The 17,952-nt window shown below is 37.2% G+C and overlaps 1 protein-coding gene across 1 annotated transcript in view; it reads right to left on the reverse strand.

Moving 5' to 3' along the window:
• The window catches only part of LOC149409975 (uncharacterized), a 28,283-nt gene extending 17,399 nt beyond the window's left edge, over positions 1-10,884 (reverse strand). The window contains exons 1-2 of the mRNA XM_089649116.1: positions 10,777-10,884; positions 5,592-5,798 (exon numbers count right to left, since the gene is read on the reverse strand). Of these exons, the coding sequence (XP_089505242.1) occupies positions 5,592-5,795 (204 nt within the window). The 5' untranslated portion in view covers positions 5,796-5,798; positions 10,777-10,884. The remainder of the gene's footprint in view (positions 1-5,591; positions 5,799-10,776) is intronic.
• Between the last annotated feature and the right edge of the window lie 7,068 nt (positions 10,885-17,952).

Below are 17,952 nucleotides of genomic sequence, written 5' to 3' on the forward strand. Positions count from 1 at the left end.
ATATATAAATGATATTGCTAAATGGGGACTTAAGGGTACAATACAACTCTATGCAGATGATACAGTGATTCTTTATCACAATAATGATTTAAACGAACTTGAAAAGGAAATGGAAAGTGATGTAGCTTGCCTGGCAAACTGGCTGCGATTAAACAAACTTAGCCTAAACATAAAAAAAAAACACATTACATACTGTTTGCAAATAAAAAAATGTATGTCTTAATATAAGTCTTGATAATAACCGCCTTGAAAGGGCTGATGTTACAAAATATCTTGGCCTTTTCATTGATTCACAACTCACATGGAATCACCAATTTAAACATGTTCTATCCAAAATTACTCATATAACTGGTGTTTTATATAGACTTCGCGGGTTACTTCCTCCCTCTCTATTAAAATCGATTTACCATGCTATGATTCACTCACATCTAATATATCTCGCCGGAATCTGGGGATTTGCTACAAAAAAAATGATTTCAGAAGTCCAAGTCGTCCAAAATAGAGCCCTGCGAAATATTTTCAGTTTACCTTGGGACACACATGTCAAAGACATCTACAGAAACACCCAAATACTTCATTTTAATACCATTCCCACATTTGAAATAACGAAAACTATATTAAAAGTAATTCAACACTCGGCACATTCCAACACTACACTCTATTACAATTACGACGTACACCAACACAACACAAGAAATCACAACAAACTACATATACCAAAAATCAAATCAACAAAATATGGACTAAGATCCCTGGAATACATAGCTCACACAAAATATAATCAACTACCCAACGAGATCAAATGTGCAAGTCAATGTAAAAAGACCCAAACTAACATGCTCAAACTTCATCTTATTAATGACTATCTGAAATAATAATGTTGTGTATGTCCCATCATATGTCCATTTAATACATACAGCTATATGTTTCATGTAATGCGTATCATTCCCGCAATGAGTTTATTAACTCCTGGGAGTACAATGCTTTATATAATATACTATATTCTGTATTGTATACTTTTAATAAAAAAAATTAAAAAAAAAAAAAAAATTGACGTAAATAAAGTAAAAGTTTTGTTTACACAGGAAGAGAAGAAACCCGTTATTCTGGAAGGAAGGAGAATAGAAGACATATTTTTTCTTTAACTGTATTAAATAGAATTTCGCAGCACGACTCTTTTTATGATTGTAATTATCTAACTTAGAGATAGTTGAGCGTATACTTCGAGATGACAAGTTCTGGGAAGAAAAAATGCTTATTAAATTAACTAATTTTTAAATGGATTGCATTCTTGTCGAGCTTATCGATCCTGGAGTCACAAGGTCTATGAATGTTCGTGATCCTCCACATATCTTAGATATTGTATGTAAAGAACGTCAATTTGGAAATCGTCGTTTAGATTTCGACGAAATGCTATTTATTGAATAATTATTTTAGTTTTTTATATAAAATTATTTTTACTATTTCTAACTTATATTATAATAAATGATGGCCTTTATACAAAAAAAGTTGCATGTTATGCTTTTTACATTACATAATTATTTGTTTTATGTAACTTTTTGTAAACGATAATAATAAATATTGAAAATGACTGATATTTTATTTATCTTGTCAATATATTCAGATATAATTATGATCAGATATTATGAAAATGATTGGTGATTGAATACCGTATTGCTTTGACATCTGTCAATGAAGAACACGTCGGTTACGAGTCATAAGTTACTGCCTACCGTCTAGCAGTATGGTTACAGAAATCTGATAAGAATCATAAAATCATGAGCTCCTTCTGCAATAGGTAACGTTTCTATCGAAATTTGCCTAAAACATGCACATTCAACTTAATATTACTATTCACATAGTTTGAAAGACGCCCATTATTAAGCATTTCATGTTCAAACCTTACTCATGGGTACCATCTAGTGGATTTCATCGCTGCTCTGACTTCGAACTGTTCGTGGTGTCGGGTGTTCCCCATTGCAACGTACTTCATTCCTCTGAACCCCGAAATATTATAATATTTAATTCGAGCGGAGCGCGTGTGAAACTAATTTGCTTCGCCCACTTAAATCGCGTTCACGCCCATAACTGATATTTTTTTAGGATCTTATTTCGTCTTAAGGGATTAAATCTGACTCTCAAGTGAAATTTTCAAACTCTGGAGATCATTACAGATTCGGCGACGGTTTTGTGCTGGGTGAGATCTACACTGACCGGGAGAAGTCGTGTCAGAGATGATCGTTAAGTGACGCTTGGAGTTGATGAAGGAGATTGTAGAAGAATTTGATCTGACATTGTCGATCACCCTTGTTGTCCTGTAGAAATAAAACTGATGTACTTACTAGGGTTTGCAAGACCCGGGCAAAGAGTAGCCATGACAGGAAACGTTGTGAAAGAGACTCCTCAGAGTGTGAAGATAGGTGGGAGAGACTTGAAAGTGGAACTGGTGAGCAAACATGTGCTTTAAGCGTAGAAACTCTTCATGCTCAGCATCACTTTGGAGTAAAGTGAACGCTTCATCTTGCCCGGCTGGTCGATCCCGAGGCGAGAAGAAAGGACGTCGATAGATGCGTGCGTTCCTGCGTACAATGCAGGACAATTGACCCTCCACCATCATCCCATGAAGCGGGTAATCTTAATGTTGTGACAACCTGGAGTCGCTTGGCAGTTGATGTTACTCATTTCGGTAGGAAATGTTTACTCACATTTATCGATTGCGGTCCAAGTAGATTTGCCGTGTGGCGGGAAATCGAGTCAGATAATGCAGCTTCGATTATCAGACATTTGGAAGAAGTGTTTCGGGAAAGAGGCCCGCCCAAAGTAGTTCTCATGGACAATGGTACTGCATTTTGTTCCTACAGTGTTACAGATAAGTGTAAGAGATGGAATGTTCGTCAAAGATTTTGCGCGGCATACCGACCAGCTGGAAACGGTATAGTTGAACGACATCATCAAACAATAAAGAGAACTGCAGCCAGAAGTGGAAGCGATCCCCTGCAGGCAGTGTTTCGGTACAATCTTTGGCTGCAAAAAGTCAGGATGATCGAGGTATTGCGCTGTCTAGTATAGTTCACACTTCACACTCGTGGAGAAACCCTTCTGCGCAAGTGAATATAGAAGAGGAAGTATTGACTGAGCTCTAAGTGGGCGATCTTCTTGCGGTTAAACCAGTAGATGGGAGATGCACATCGTGCATAGAAGGGTGACAGGACTTACTTCAGTCAACAACATCGAAGTAGATGGCATACCAAGACATGTGCTTGACCCGCGGAAGATGCCCGACAGAGAACGGACTGTGTCTGAGGAGAGACGAGATGGAATTGCCGCACGTTCCACCGTAAATATTTTGGGTTTGTTTGAAGAGGACAGTGAAGAACCGGATCCGGATATGCATCAGGAGGAGATCTACTTGCAAAGAGATGGTGACCTTGAAGAAGAGATAATCACAGAACAAGGACCTATTAGGTATTTACGAAACCGCAGAGGCACATAAAACAAGAGAGCTACGGCAGAGCGTCACACGGTGCAGAAGACGTCAGTTTAGACTACAGATACAAAACACAATTCGTGACTTCACAATTAAAATTAAGGTTATAAAATGTTCAAAATTGATTAATCAACTTATCTCAGTTAATTTCACGGTAAAACTATTACACCGTAAATAAATTTCCTCAGTCAAAAACACAACAAGCGTGCACGGCTCACCGGCCAATACTGAATTAAGGAGTTACGAAGTATTCGCGAGTAAAAATGGCACCATAATTTTACGCAGTTTTCTAATTTGTGTTTATCTAAAAGGTTAATTTTTTTTTAAATTTTCGAGTTTTACTAGTCGATGCGGGTCTAATTTTAACACCAGATGGCATTAAAAACGTATTTTCGAAAAATTTGGAGTTACGCAGTCTACGAATTAATGCGACGATATGTATAATTTTAACAACTTCTTATATTATATATTTTTGAAAATTCTTTACTCCTTACTATGTTTTATATTCCATATATTTTTAAATACCTCTTTATTTCAATCTTTTGATATATTCTTTCAAATTATTTTAATGTATTTCACATAAACACTGACTCGCACATAAAATATCAACAGTACATTTTTGCATGTTAGCACATTGATTTCGTAAATTGAATTTATATATATTTTAATTATATTTTACTTATATTCTACTTATACCCTCTTAAACTCTCCTTATTTTCTTTCAAATTATATACTTTTTATATTTCTTCTCTATTTCGTACTTGATATATTATTTGAATGTACTGTCTATACAGGGTGTATCGGCAAGTACCCGACAAACTTTAACCAGCTATTCCTCAGCACATTTGGAGTACAAAATGTTATGGGCGCTTTGCTGTCCGGTAACATTTTTTTTTAATAAAAAATTTATTATTCATATTTTCACCACATGTCACTACTGTTTTATCCTTAGTCAAAGTTTGAAAACCCATCTGGCAATATTTTGTTCGAGTCTCGTTGAATAATGTACGTACATACCTACGCTGGTGCGCTTTTACAATCACAACGAAATGGCACGGCACCATTCGTCTCATTTTTAACTATTATTATTTAGTGTGTACGAAAGAGCGAAGACACTTTTTGACACACTTGCTAATAACAGCTGTTGAACGCGAGAAACAATGCAAATGACAGTGACGGAGTGTGGATGTTTTATTTATTTTTTGTTTTTAATGGAAAAAAATGTTACCGGACAGCAAAGCGCCCATAACATTTTTTACTCCAAATGTGCTGAGGAATAGATGGTTAAAGTTTGTCGGGTACTTGCCGATACACCCTGTATAATCAAGCATGTGCTTCGCTTGGTGGTCTAAACATTCATAATAATTTTAATGACCATTTCATTGAATAAAGAAAAATTGAAAAAATTAAAAGTTAGGTAGATTTTTTTGCTGTGCCCCTAGTACTGGAAGAATTTGCGTATCTTTAAAAATATCAGTGTTGTCATGGTACATAGTACAGGAATGAATGTATTACCCGGGGTGAAGGTTGTGTTGAAGGCGGCTTGCAGCGGGGCAGCGGCGGGGGTGGGCGGCCATCTTGAAGGGGGTGGTGGCTTCGAAGGGGCAGGCAGGGCACTGCAGGTTACTGGGGGCCCCCGGAGACCGTGCACGTTGAGACAGTACAGGATACCAAGAGAGACAGGAATGAATGTATTACCCTTAGCACTTTAGCTGGCGGGTCCCAGTCCTGGGGGGCAAGGTTGTATTGGAGGCGGCTTGCGGCGGGTGTGGGCGGCCATCTTGAAGGGGGTGGTGGCTTCGAAGGGGCAGGCAGGGCACTGCAGGTTACTGGGGGCCCCCGGAGACCGTGCACGTTGAGACAGTACAGGATACCAAGAGAGACAGGAATGAATGTATTACCCTTAGCACTTTAGCTGGCGGGTCCCAGTCCTGGGGGGCAAGGTTGTATTGGAGGCGGCTTGCGGCGGGTGTGGGCGGCCATCTTGAAGGGGGTGGTGGCTTCGAAGGGGCAGGCAGGGCACTGCAGGTTACTGGGGGCCCCCGGAGACCGTGCACGTTGAGACAGTACAGGATACCAAGAGAGACAGGAATGAATGTATTACCCTTAGCACTTTAGCTGGCGGGTCCCAGTCCTGGGGGGCAAGGTTGTATTGGAGGCGGCTCGCGGCGGGGCAGCGGCGGGTGTGGGCGGCCATCTTGAAGGGGGTGGTGGCTTCGAAGGGGCAGGCAGGGCACTGCAGGTTACTGGGGGCCCCCGGAACCAGGTGCCCCCGGAGACCGTGCACGCTTAGACAGTGGTGCTGCATATCCTAGACGGGATAATTAATATTATTTTTAGACATTGTTAAAGTGACAATATATATACATAATAGACCAGTGTTTTCGTGTGATGGAGGAGAGTTGTCGATTATTCTGCCAGTCGATGGCATCGGGGAGTCACATAATTTAGCATGGATGCGCCGTAGAGAAACTGCAAGGCGCATTCCATCGACATATCGTATATGTTAACACTTCCGTCGGGGAGGGTAGTTCTACCTTTTACTTGAACGGCTGTAAAGGCACTGCTGCCCTGTATCTTGTATACCAATCTTTGTGTGCGGGCGCCAACTATAAATATGTACAAACAACGTGATACAAGACTCCAATTTCCTTAACTTCTTGCCTTTTGTGTGGAAGAATATTTAATAAAAAGGAAACTGTACTAAACCTGTTTAGAATGGGTAATAAATCGTTGCACCTATGGCGCTGGAGATGCGGAAATCGTTCTTTTTTTGGTAATGATTGTACAAAAGCAAAAACCAATTTTTTTCTAATGCAATAAAAAAATACATTTTTTACACATAAAACATCACTAAATGGCCCAAAACTGACTTTAACTTCACTTTATGCAGTTGTCTTACAAACTAGGCTTTAATTTCTTTAAATACTTTTATAGTTGGGGTGTAGTGACAACTACGTAATATATTATTTTCAAAGATAATAAAGCGGATTAAAGCAAAATCCATTTTCTCCAACGGGACCCTATTTTCCCCCGTTTTATGTGGTAACAATATAATATCTTTAATGAAATAAAATAACCACTAAAAACAAATGTTAAATATAGTGAACAGTGGTTTACAAATTATAATCATGGTGTTTGAAAGAGAGAGTAAAAAAAATTTGTGCAATATAGTTGTTGCTGAGGAATACTTGGAGCAGGTGGATGAGTTTGTGTATTTAGGAAGTATGTTCTAGAGCAGTGTTTTTCAATCTTTTTGAATATGCGACCCCTTTACAGGTTGAAAAATTCTAGCGACCCCCTTTGGCCATAGATACAGACAAAAAGTTAGTAATTTAAATACATTAATTATTTTCTCTATTTTGGTAACTATATTCATTATTTCAACCTCCACTCTGCAAGGAAGCCGCGAGAGCTTTGAAGTAAGAGGTAAGTTGGTAAGGCTGCGTGCGACTTTGACTTTCGACTTATTTCTTAATAGTCAATCATTTGTTCATTTTTATATTGTTTTATTTGTTTTTAGGCATCCAGTGTCAACGATTCTGCATTATTAACTAGCTACAAAGTCGCATATCGAGTCGCTAAAGCAGGGAAGCCACACACAATAATAGTCGAAAATCTTATTTTGTCAGCAGCTCTAGATATGGTTGAAATTATGGTCAGCAAGCAAGAAGCAAACAACTTAAAAAGCATACCACTTTCTGATAATATATGGTTTTTTAATAAGAGCTGTTATTTTGAATAGCCCGCTATTTCGGTAGATGTTACTTTTGAAACTGTCATTTTTTGACATTTGACAAGTAGAAACTACGCCATTAATAAAAATGGAACGATACGCGCTTCAACAACGCATTGAAATTATTAAAATTCACTTGAGTGAATCAAATGCAAATCATCTTGAGTGATGAGGCCCATTTCCACCTCAGTGGCTTCGTCAACTAGCAAAATTGTCACATCTGGGGCTCGGAAAACCCAAAAGTTATTGTTGAAAAGCCTCCTCAACGTGTGACTGTTTGGTGCGGTTTATGGTCCGACGGAGTCATTGGACCTTACTTTTTCGAAAATGAGGCTGGAGCAACAGTTACGGTGAAAGGATTGCACTATCGATGATTAATGATTTTTTATGGCCGGAATTAGATGGTATTGATTTGGATAATGTTTACTTTCAACAAGACGGCGCGGGCGCTACGTGCCACACAAGCTAGAAACCATTGATCTTTTACAATTGAATATCAAAATAACACCTCTTATTGGAAAACCCTGTACTATTTCACGCAGAATAAACGATATGGCCAATGATATTCGATAGCAAGTAGTCGAAAAATTAAAGAAGAGCCCACATTTTGCTTTGCAGTTTGACGAATCTACAGATGTTTCCGATTGTGCCAGTGTCAGTTTGTAGTATTTGTGCGCTTTGAAGCAGATGACAGCATCATGGAAGAAATTTTATTTTGCAAAGCACTTCCTGCAAACGCTACAGGCCAATGTTTGTACGGTATGTTTTTAGAAAGCACTTGTGACTACGACATTGATTGGAAAAAATGTACCGCCATTTGTAGATAGTTAGATGGCGCTAAAGCTATGACTGGCAAAAAAAACGTACTTGTTGCGAAATTAATATCAATAATGCCAAACGTATCATGAACACACTGTTTTCTTGCAGCTAAGGTTTTACCTCCTGATCTAAATGACATGCTTAAGGAGGTAATAAAAGTTGCGAATTCTATCAAAGATAAAGTCTTGCAAACCCGGCTGTTCAGAATGGTTTGTGAAGACATGGGTTCACTTCATCACAATCTCCTTCATCACACAGAGGTCAGGTGGCTATCCAAAAGAAAGGTATTGACAAGAGTTCTAGAACTCAAAGCTGAATTGTTGATGTTCTTAGAAGATGCCAAGTCTGAATATGCTAATCATTTTTCTGACCCTGTTTGGCTACTGAAATTAGCATTTTTGCCAGATCTTTTTTAGCCACCTTAATAATTTAAACAAGAACCTCCAAGGTAGAGAAGAAAATATTTCAACAGCTAAAGATTAAGTCAAAACAATATATTTGAGTCTTTTCCATGTGTTCAGAAGACTGTTGAAGATAATGCAACAGACCAATCACTTATGGTAAGGGCTCACATTCCTTGCATGATACACAGCTTGCATAATTTGCAAGAGAAACTATTAACACACTTTCCAGACTTGCACTCTAAAGCTGACAATGGGCGTAGATGGATTTTAAACCCTTTCTCGGATAAATCAATAGAACTGGCTGATCTCACCACAAACGTGAAAGAAAATATTATAGTTTTAGCTGCTGACGGCATGTTTAAAATGGCATTTCATTCTCAAAGTGTTGACGTGTTTTGGATGAAAAGAAAAGAAGAGTATCCAGAGCTGGCAAAGGAAGTTCTAAAATTATTATTGCCATTTGCCACTTCATACTTATGTGAACTGACATTCTCTTCAGTGGTTAAAAATTATTAAATTTATTGTTAACATATCAAAAATAGCACCACGATTTGAAATATTTTTGAAAAATAAACAACCAACAGATTGAAAAACACAGTTCTAGAGAGATAGGAAGGCTGACAGAGATATTGAAAGAAGGGTAAATGCAGGTAACTCCATTAACTCCTGAGGCCTCAGGTCTATTCTGTCAGAAGGACGGAGTGTTTCAGCTTTGCAATAAAATCCAAATAAATGGAATATTTCTGAATGTATCCGAAACCTGTTTTTGAAAGGCGATAAATATACATATATTTTTTGAAAATATATCAATTTACGTTTTTTGTACTTGACTAAAAGCAAACAAATTAGCTAATTTAATTAAATGGAGAACTAAACGCGGTTGGCACTAATAAAAACTGTCCGAAGAAGCGAGGCTAGCAGTCCACTATGGAGTTCTGGTACCTACCCAGACGTAAGGCAGAGAGGCGTGAAACTGGCGGAGGAAATATGAGAGTAGACAGAATGCTATAGAAATGAGATCCCTGGGGAGCATGTGTGGTAAAATGTTAAATGATCATGTGAGAAATGAGGAAATCCGCAAAGAATGCAAGGCTGATGTAAGCATAGTGAGTAAGATTAAGAAAGAGACGTAGAGCGAATGAACGAAGAAAGGATTGCAAGGAGAATATATGAAGCAAACGGGAATAGTAGAAGAAGTCAGGGACGCCCGAGGAAGACACAAGGAAGGCACAATCAAGAGAATCACATACTTGAGTCGGGCAATGTCAAGAGTCAGAATGAAAGAAGAGTATGTATGAATGTGAGTGTGTATAATCTCACCATAGCTTGAGTGACAGTGGAAGTAAAGGCGCACCGGGGACAGGCCAACAGCTTTTCTTGACTGTGAAAGCTTTCCGAATGATGTTCCAACACAAACTTGGAATCTGTTTTAAAATCACACTCTTGACATTTCACCAATTTTACTATGGAATTCTCCTCCTCTGGATTTAGTCCATCTTTCCGTTTCAAAGATCCCAGTGACTCCTGCAAGGTTGCGACGGAACCTTTAAAACTCCTCACAGACTCTTCCATAGCTATTACTTTAACTATCAGAGACTCGGCAGGCTCAATCCAATCCAAAAGCATCCCTCTTAAGCTTTCAACCAGCAGTTCTAAAATGATCAAAGCCCTTTTTAAGGTCAGAAGTATCTGTTCGAAAGTTTGAGTACTCTGTTTCAAAGTCCATTCTAATTTGTCCATAGACTTTACTCTCTTTGTTAAAGGCAAAAGCATCCCTCTCAAAGCCTGTACCCCCTGCATCAGACTAGACACCGGACTCTCGGAGTCCTCCATCCCTTCTGTAGACTTAGCTGACTCTTTGAAAACTCTAACAGCCCCTTCCAAGTTCTCTATGATCCCTTTTAAGGTCCAGACTGCTATGAGAGTTTCCATTTCGTCCTTTTTCACAGACTTTGCTACTAGATCCTGTCCTAACTCCACGAAGAAAGAGCCCAGAGGAGACGTAAAGTACGTATCTGTGAAGATATTTGTTGATTTTGGAGGTGATGATGATGGCGGGTCAATAACGTCAGATTCCGGAAAGAAAACTGGAAATCAGAAAAAATACATTCATTACAAAAAAGCGCACATCTCATAAATAAACCTAAAAAATCTATCTTTTGTATTTTTTGTATCGGCGTAAATACTCAACGAAAAGACTGAGAAAGGCAGGAGAAGCAGAGTGAGATCATGTGTTACAGGCGTCCAGTAATACTCCCCTTGCAGCCCTGATCCTTCAGGGCAAGTTTGGCAATGCGACAAGAGAGACATACATAAAGTACCACAAGTACCTTGATTCCAGCGCTTGTCGGGAGGCCTCTCGTAGAGATACGGCACCACAAAGGAAGGTGCTTCCACCACAAACATGTCGTCTGTCAGCGAGGCGAGTAGGCTGGGGGCTGTGGACGCAAACAAGGCACATCATTCACTGAACAAATACAAACCAAACACATAACACTGAAGAGATAAGCTGTTTATCCAAATTTAATATTCTTGATGTTAAAAATATACAAAACATATCTGAGACTCTACTGGGATATACAGTGGAACCCTCTTAAGAGGTTTTCCAAGGGACCGGCAAAAAAAAACTTCTTAAGCAGGAAAACATCTTAAGAGGGTTTTCAATTTTCTCTTAATTTTGTATCAAATTGACATCCAATCGAAGGATTTATAAATATTGTAATTGTATAATAGGTAGATGAAATGAAACATATGTTTCGTCTGCTTGCTACAAAAAGTTCACTTTAAGTTGATTTTAGACAACAAAAAAACTGCCTACTTATACCAAATAAATGTAAAGAAGATAAACTAACTTAAAATACAAAAAAAAAACTAAAATGTTTATTACGAAAAGGGGGATGAAAGTGAAATGTAACAGCACAACCACCAACCACGAAACATAAACCCAAACTAAAAGTTTATTTTCATTTTCATGATAAGGAAAGATGTCTAAAATATTGACAAAAAGGATAGGAAAAGATGACAAAAGTCAAATGTTTCGTCCTAATGCTAGGTCCCATTTAATGTAGAGTGTCAGATTAAGTCAATTTTAAAAAGTGTTAAAAATTTACACCAGTCAAAAAATATTAGTATTTTAGAGATTTCCCCGACACAGCAAAGTTATGCGATAATGGGCTCTAAATCCTGTAAAGGAAGACAATTTAGAGTCCATTATTTCATACATTCTGAATATGGAAATTCCCGTTGGACAATGGACAATGCTTGTTGATAATGGCATTTATTTTGCCAATATTAAACAAGTGGTTTTATTTTGAGACTGCATGATAACAAAAGAAACCCGCATGGCCAGGACACGAAGATGCCTATGTATTTACAAAGAGATAAGAAATTCTCCCGCTTAATTAATTTTATTTCGTAGAAGACTGGCCTCTGTAAAGCTGATGAAATCGGATAAAGCACAGTTAAAATTTACGTATTTGAAAAGGTATTCACCAACCAGCTCATTTCAAAATTTGATAAAGGCAATGGTTTGACTCTCTGTCGAGTTTGCTTACTACTACTACTACTACTTGACAGCTGGGTACAAATAGCAGGTGTTGATACATGTTCTTTTAGTAAAAGGTGTTTCTCCAAAATTTAAAATCAAATATTGCTTTAATCAAAAATTAAAAAAACTGAATATAAGGTACTTTTAATCTTTTTATATTATATAGGTTTTTATATTATATAGTTCATTAAACACGTGTTTTCCACTGCAAAAAAATCAGTTGAATGAATTCTCATACAATTTGAAAATTAAAGAGAAAAACTTTTTTTTGCCAAAAATTAGCGTAAATTAAAATAAAATTGGCGCTTAACGCAACGGCCATATTTAAATTTGCAGATTCACGAAGTATGTAGTGATTTGAAATAATATAATATTGAAATGCAAACTTCGCGGCGCGGCGTTACCGGCATGGACAAGCCTCTCAGATGCAGATTTACGAAGTATTGATTAGAGATAAGACGACATTTTTCCGCGGAAATTGAAATTTCGCGGCCCCCAACATTATTTAAATAATTAAATAAAAATACGATTTGAGTAGATGTCTCCTTTTTCTTTTCAATGGATAACCATCCACATTGTTTATGCTTCTATCTCTATCGCACGCATTATGATTTATGTGAGAGTTGGAGATGCATACATTCAGAATAACAGTTCCGTCCATCTGACACAGCAACGTTATGCGATAATGGTCTTTAGAGAAGGGTATTTTAGAGCTCACTATCCCATGCTTATATTATGTATCTTGCATTTGGTTATTCCCAGTGGGCAATGGTCATTTTTCAAATCGGTGAAATGGGTTTTATTGAGATGCAGAATGACAACAAAGGAGCCGCATGGCGGAGCATAAAACGAAATGGTTATTTTTATTATTGGGCATTTTAAATCCTGACAATTATATTTTGTGCTGTAAAACTTTTTAAAAGGGTAATTATTTTGTTGGGGGATTATATTTTGGAACTTTTTAGGCGGGAAATCCTTTAAGGCGGGAAACATATTAAACGGGAAAAAAAGGCGTATTTTGTATGGGAATTTTTCGGGGTTGAAAAAACTGAACTTCTTAGACGGGAAAACATATTAAACGGGAACTTCTTAAGCGGGTTCCACTGTAATTTCCAAATATGGATCTAATAGAGTGAGTACAGAGACGATTAACAAAATACCAAGAACTTTGAAAGACCGGCAATATGAAGATAGACTCAAGGAATTAAGATTACAAATGTTAAAAAGAAGAAGAGAAAGGGGTGACTTGATTGAGACTTTTCAAAATTTTATCTGGATATTAGTGGTCAGAGCAAAACCCTGGCAACACATGAGGTGTCTTCTCTGATTCACATTATTTATTTGAGAGTGGTTAATATTCTCTTCAATAATTAAAAACAAAATTTTATATATCTGTGGATTAGCGATGAGTAGAGACCGGATTATATGCAACAAAAATAGCCTAAAATATGCATGCAAATATGCAATAAAAATAGCTAAAATATGCACGAAAATCCATAAAAAGGGTCAAAATATGCAGCATGAAATAATACAGGAAGTCGTATTTTTACATATTTTATTTTTATTTTAGTAAGCTATTAGTTTTCAGGGATAACAATTATATTTTCGAAAATATCAATTATAAAATGTATTTAACAATAAAATTTAGAATTTACCTTTAAAAACGTATATGACTAAGTACTGTTCTAAATGTTCTGTAGACAAATTGTGTCTACGATCGCTTAATATATTTTTGTAAGCGGAAAAGGAACGTTCTACGTCTACTGATGTGGCTGGACAGAATTTAAATTTGGGTGCGATTTTTGAACTTATTGTTCCGGGCAAAATTTCACCTGCCCCGTTGATGAAGTTATCAATTTGGCACAAACCCTGGGTTATTATTCAGTATGTTTTCAAATTTTTATTTGAGTTTACTCGGGAATAGCTTTGGCAACGAGGAATTCATAAGGCGAATTTCCTTCATAACCTGAATAGATGCATTCAACGCCAATCCATGAGTTTCAAGCGTCTTTATACTTGCAGGTATGTAGGCGAAATGAGTGGTAATCATAGCTAGGTTTTTTTTAATACTGGCGTCGTCAAACGATTCTTTGCACTGGAAAACTGCCAAAGCCTCTGCACTATCGAAGTCATTGATAACACCCTTGATGGCTTCAAAATGTTCATGGTAAAACATCGCATCTTCGATCCATGTACCCCAACGTGTTATTACTGGCTCAGGAGGTAAAGGGATATTTGGCAGTTTTTCTTTGTAGGCCTTTATACGAGCAGGCGCCTTAAGAAACACTTTCTTTGCTGATGAAATCAGGTTATTTACATTCGAAAACGTGGATCTCACTTCTTCAGCGAGTCTGTGAATTCCGTGAGCAAAACACGTCACATGAATCAAATTGGGATGAAATACTTGGAGGGCTTTGCCTGCTTTGATCATATAGGGGGCAGCATCTGAGAGCAACACATACACATTTTCATCCGCAGAAGATTCAGGAAATATTTTTTTTATACCCTCATTCACAAATCTGGCGATCGTAGAATGGTTTGCCTTTTCAAGTTCTCTGCAGGCCACCAAATAGGAAGGTGAAGGTTCAAGTTTTAATACACCAACAATCAAATTTGCAATGTAACGGCCGCAAGTGTCGGTGGTTTCGTCAGCTGAAATCCATATGATGTTATCCTTGAGTTTATTGCGTATTTCTTCCAGCAGGGGGCATGGTTCACTTTCACAATGTACAACTTCGTGCAAACAAACAAAACACTAGACGAAACTCTAAAGAACAGCGCGTGCGACCAGTCAAAAACAAAATTCGCAATTCACTGGATTACCATAAAAATATACCAAATCACCCCTCATACGAATGAATCAGTTCATCGCTCAGCTTCGCTGGCCGCGCGCCTTGTTATCTGACGTCTATAGTGTCGCTATGTGAAGCATTTGAACGATATCAAGCGTAAATATGCAAGATCTCAAATTATTTGCTAAAATATGCAACTACCGCTGAAAAGGGTCTAAATATGCATTTGCATATGCAAATATGCAAATGCATATGCAAATATGCAAATGCATATAATCCGGTCTCTAGCGATGAGTAATTCATAAGCGATGAAAAATTTGATTTACCTAATTTGTAACTCACAGTATGTAGGTATGACTACTAGAAATTTCAAAACCAGAATTAGGGAACACAAACTATGTTTAAAAAAATAATAATTTCTCCGAGTTCGCTAATCGTTTGATAGAGACAGGCCATAGCTTCAACCGGGATAAAACTAAGTTTAAACATTCTAACATTAACCTTTTCTATGCGTCATAAATTTGTATCACTTCGTTCACACGCGGGGCTATTTATCATCAATCTAATTTATGACTTTAAACAATAATCACGCATGATTTTAAAATTTGTTTTAAAAAATACGTCGCTTATGTCTTGAATTATCTTTTCAAGTATAAATAAACAATCCGAACATCAATGGGACTTGATAAAAATTCGAAGTATATATTCATAATGTAACTGATACGGTACCCGGGCGGCCATGTTAATATTTCAAGGATAACGATACACATGCATAAACATACCGGAGTAGAGCTCTTCAACTGTGGTGCGATGTAAGTGGTTGATTTATGGGTGCGATGTCGCGTTTGACTGGATACATGAAATATTGACACACTTAAAAAGGTTCATATAATAAAAAATAACTACACTTTAATTTACAAAAATAATGAAATAATTTTTCTGTTATTATACCACCGTAAATATGTATCACTTAATATATTTTTTTATCGTGATAAATTTTGAAACAGTTCTCAACGCATAACGGCAGAATCATGGCTTTCATGTATTTCAGCAGCTTCGCAATTATTATCGACGTCACTGTCACTTATTTCAAAATCTGAATCTATTTCTAAAGTAGCACCAAATATTTCTTCGTAATTAAGACCACGACCCGACATTTTGTATTTTGGCAGTAAAAATACTTTCAAAAATTGATAAAAAGTCAAACTTGTACAACTTTACACTTGATTTTTCACTAAAAAAAAGTTTTAACCACGTATCTTTATTTGAAAATAATCTAACACTGACGAAATTTTTTTATTTCTTCAATAGTTTGAATGAATGTATGTAACTGAACATATTTTAAAATATGATAAATCAGATGAATGTACACTGTAATTAAAATGGTTCATATCCACGAAAAAGCAAACAATAATTCGATAAAACAATGTAATCTACACGGCGAGCTTCTCTGTTTGAGAATCTTGTAAAATGCGCCTGCGCAATAACGTGTGTAAAGACGCGGGAAGAATTCAAACCGATTCATTTTTCGCTCTGAGTTGGAAGATCCCTTCAAATCTTTGTATCGATGATTAGGATACGTATTATGGATAAATATCGTAAGATGTCAGTAGTGTAAAGATGTGAGATATAAGTTTTACCGTGCTCAAGCATGTTTCATACCCATAACGCCGAAGAAACTTTGCGTCGCACAGTGTGCCACCCGCGTACAGGGCATGTACAGTGCGTCGCAGGCGTGTGTCTCCCGCAGGGATAGGGTTAATAAATATTTTAATTTGTGTGCATTAGAAACATTAGAAATCAACAAAAAAATTAATTCAAACATTAATATAGTTAATAAAATAATCGCACCTTGCAAATCACCTCTATTGACAATGTTCCCCGTTATGTTGACTCCTCCCTCCGTTTCCTTCTCAACCCCCTCCCCCTCCCTCAAATCCCCTCCCACCGAAGAATCAAACTAAATAAAACCCCATATTTCTGCACTTAAAAATTTAGTTTTAAAATAGCTAGTTAATGATACGAACGTGTCGAAACCGGTCGCTAATTAATAAAATTTATAAGTAACATTGTGAATAATAAAACTCATTAAAAAAAACAAAAAATGTCTAGAAATTGTTACATAGTGAATGCCAAAGAAATACAAAAAAAATAAAAGAAACAAGTTAATATGCTAAAAGAGGATTATTATTAATATATTGATAAATTCAAGAAACATATACATATTGACAATATTAGTTATTATTTTGGTCAGACCTTTCAAAATTATACACATGTTTTAGTGTGAATAATGCACAAGAGTCCCAACTACCGGAGTCAGTCAGACTCATTAAGAAGCTGAAGGGAGCGGGAGGGTTAGGAGATGGTAAAGCGGAAGATTGTGAAGTACCTGACTATTCAGAATTGCTCACCAAACATGGCAGATGCCATTTCACAGCTTCGATTCTGATGGTGGTCTTTCACCAGGACAATACTGAGAGTATCTATCCTTCTAGGTTTGCAGTGTGATAGAAAATAGGCTTTTAATAGGCACAGATTATGGAAATAACACTTTGTTTCAACATAATTACTACAAGAAACAACTATGTACTGGGGAAATAATAAAAGAAGCATTAGAATTCCATTTTTATTCAAAGTTCAAAATTTTCCTTTTAAATTGATCCATTTGCTGCCATTTTGGATTTTTTTTAGTATGGATTAATGTTTGTAAAAGTTTCGTTTCAATAAATATATTTATAAATTACTTAATTAACCCAACTAGCGAGACTGACGAGCTAGCAAGGAAAGGGGGCGAAAGCACCACTTGTAGGATCCGAGCCGGCCGTAGGAGTAGCAGCTTGCCACACTAAATTACATATTGATAGGTGGGTCAAATCCCAGCACCGCAAAGAATGGGAGAGGGCACCTGGAATGAGACAATCCAAAGGACCAGACCCTAGACGAACCAAGAAACTACTCGATATGGACAGAAACTGGTAGGACTACTAACGGGACACTGCCATCTCAGGAGACACATGCAACTGTAGGGAGTGCAGAACACCAATAGATGTATGAAATGTGAAGAGGATGAAGAGACTCCAATTCACCAGAAGACATAGCCACATACCCAATGACAACCCTGGTGAACTTTATTAAAGAGACTGGGTTGTTGTTAAAGGATTGAGGTA

The sequence above is a fragment of the Hesperophylax consimilis genome, chromosome 29 (assembly GCF_061612785.1).
Source record: "Hesperophylax consimilis isolate HC1 chromosome 29, BYU_Hcon_1.0, whole genome shotgun sequence".
Classification (NCBI taxonomy): domain Eukaryota; kingdom Metazoa; phylum Arthropoda; class Insecta; order Trichoptera; family Limnephilidae; genus Hesperophylax; species Hesperophylax consimilis.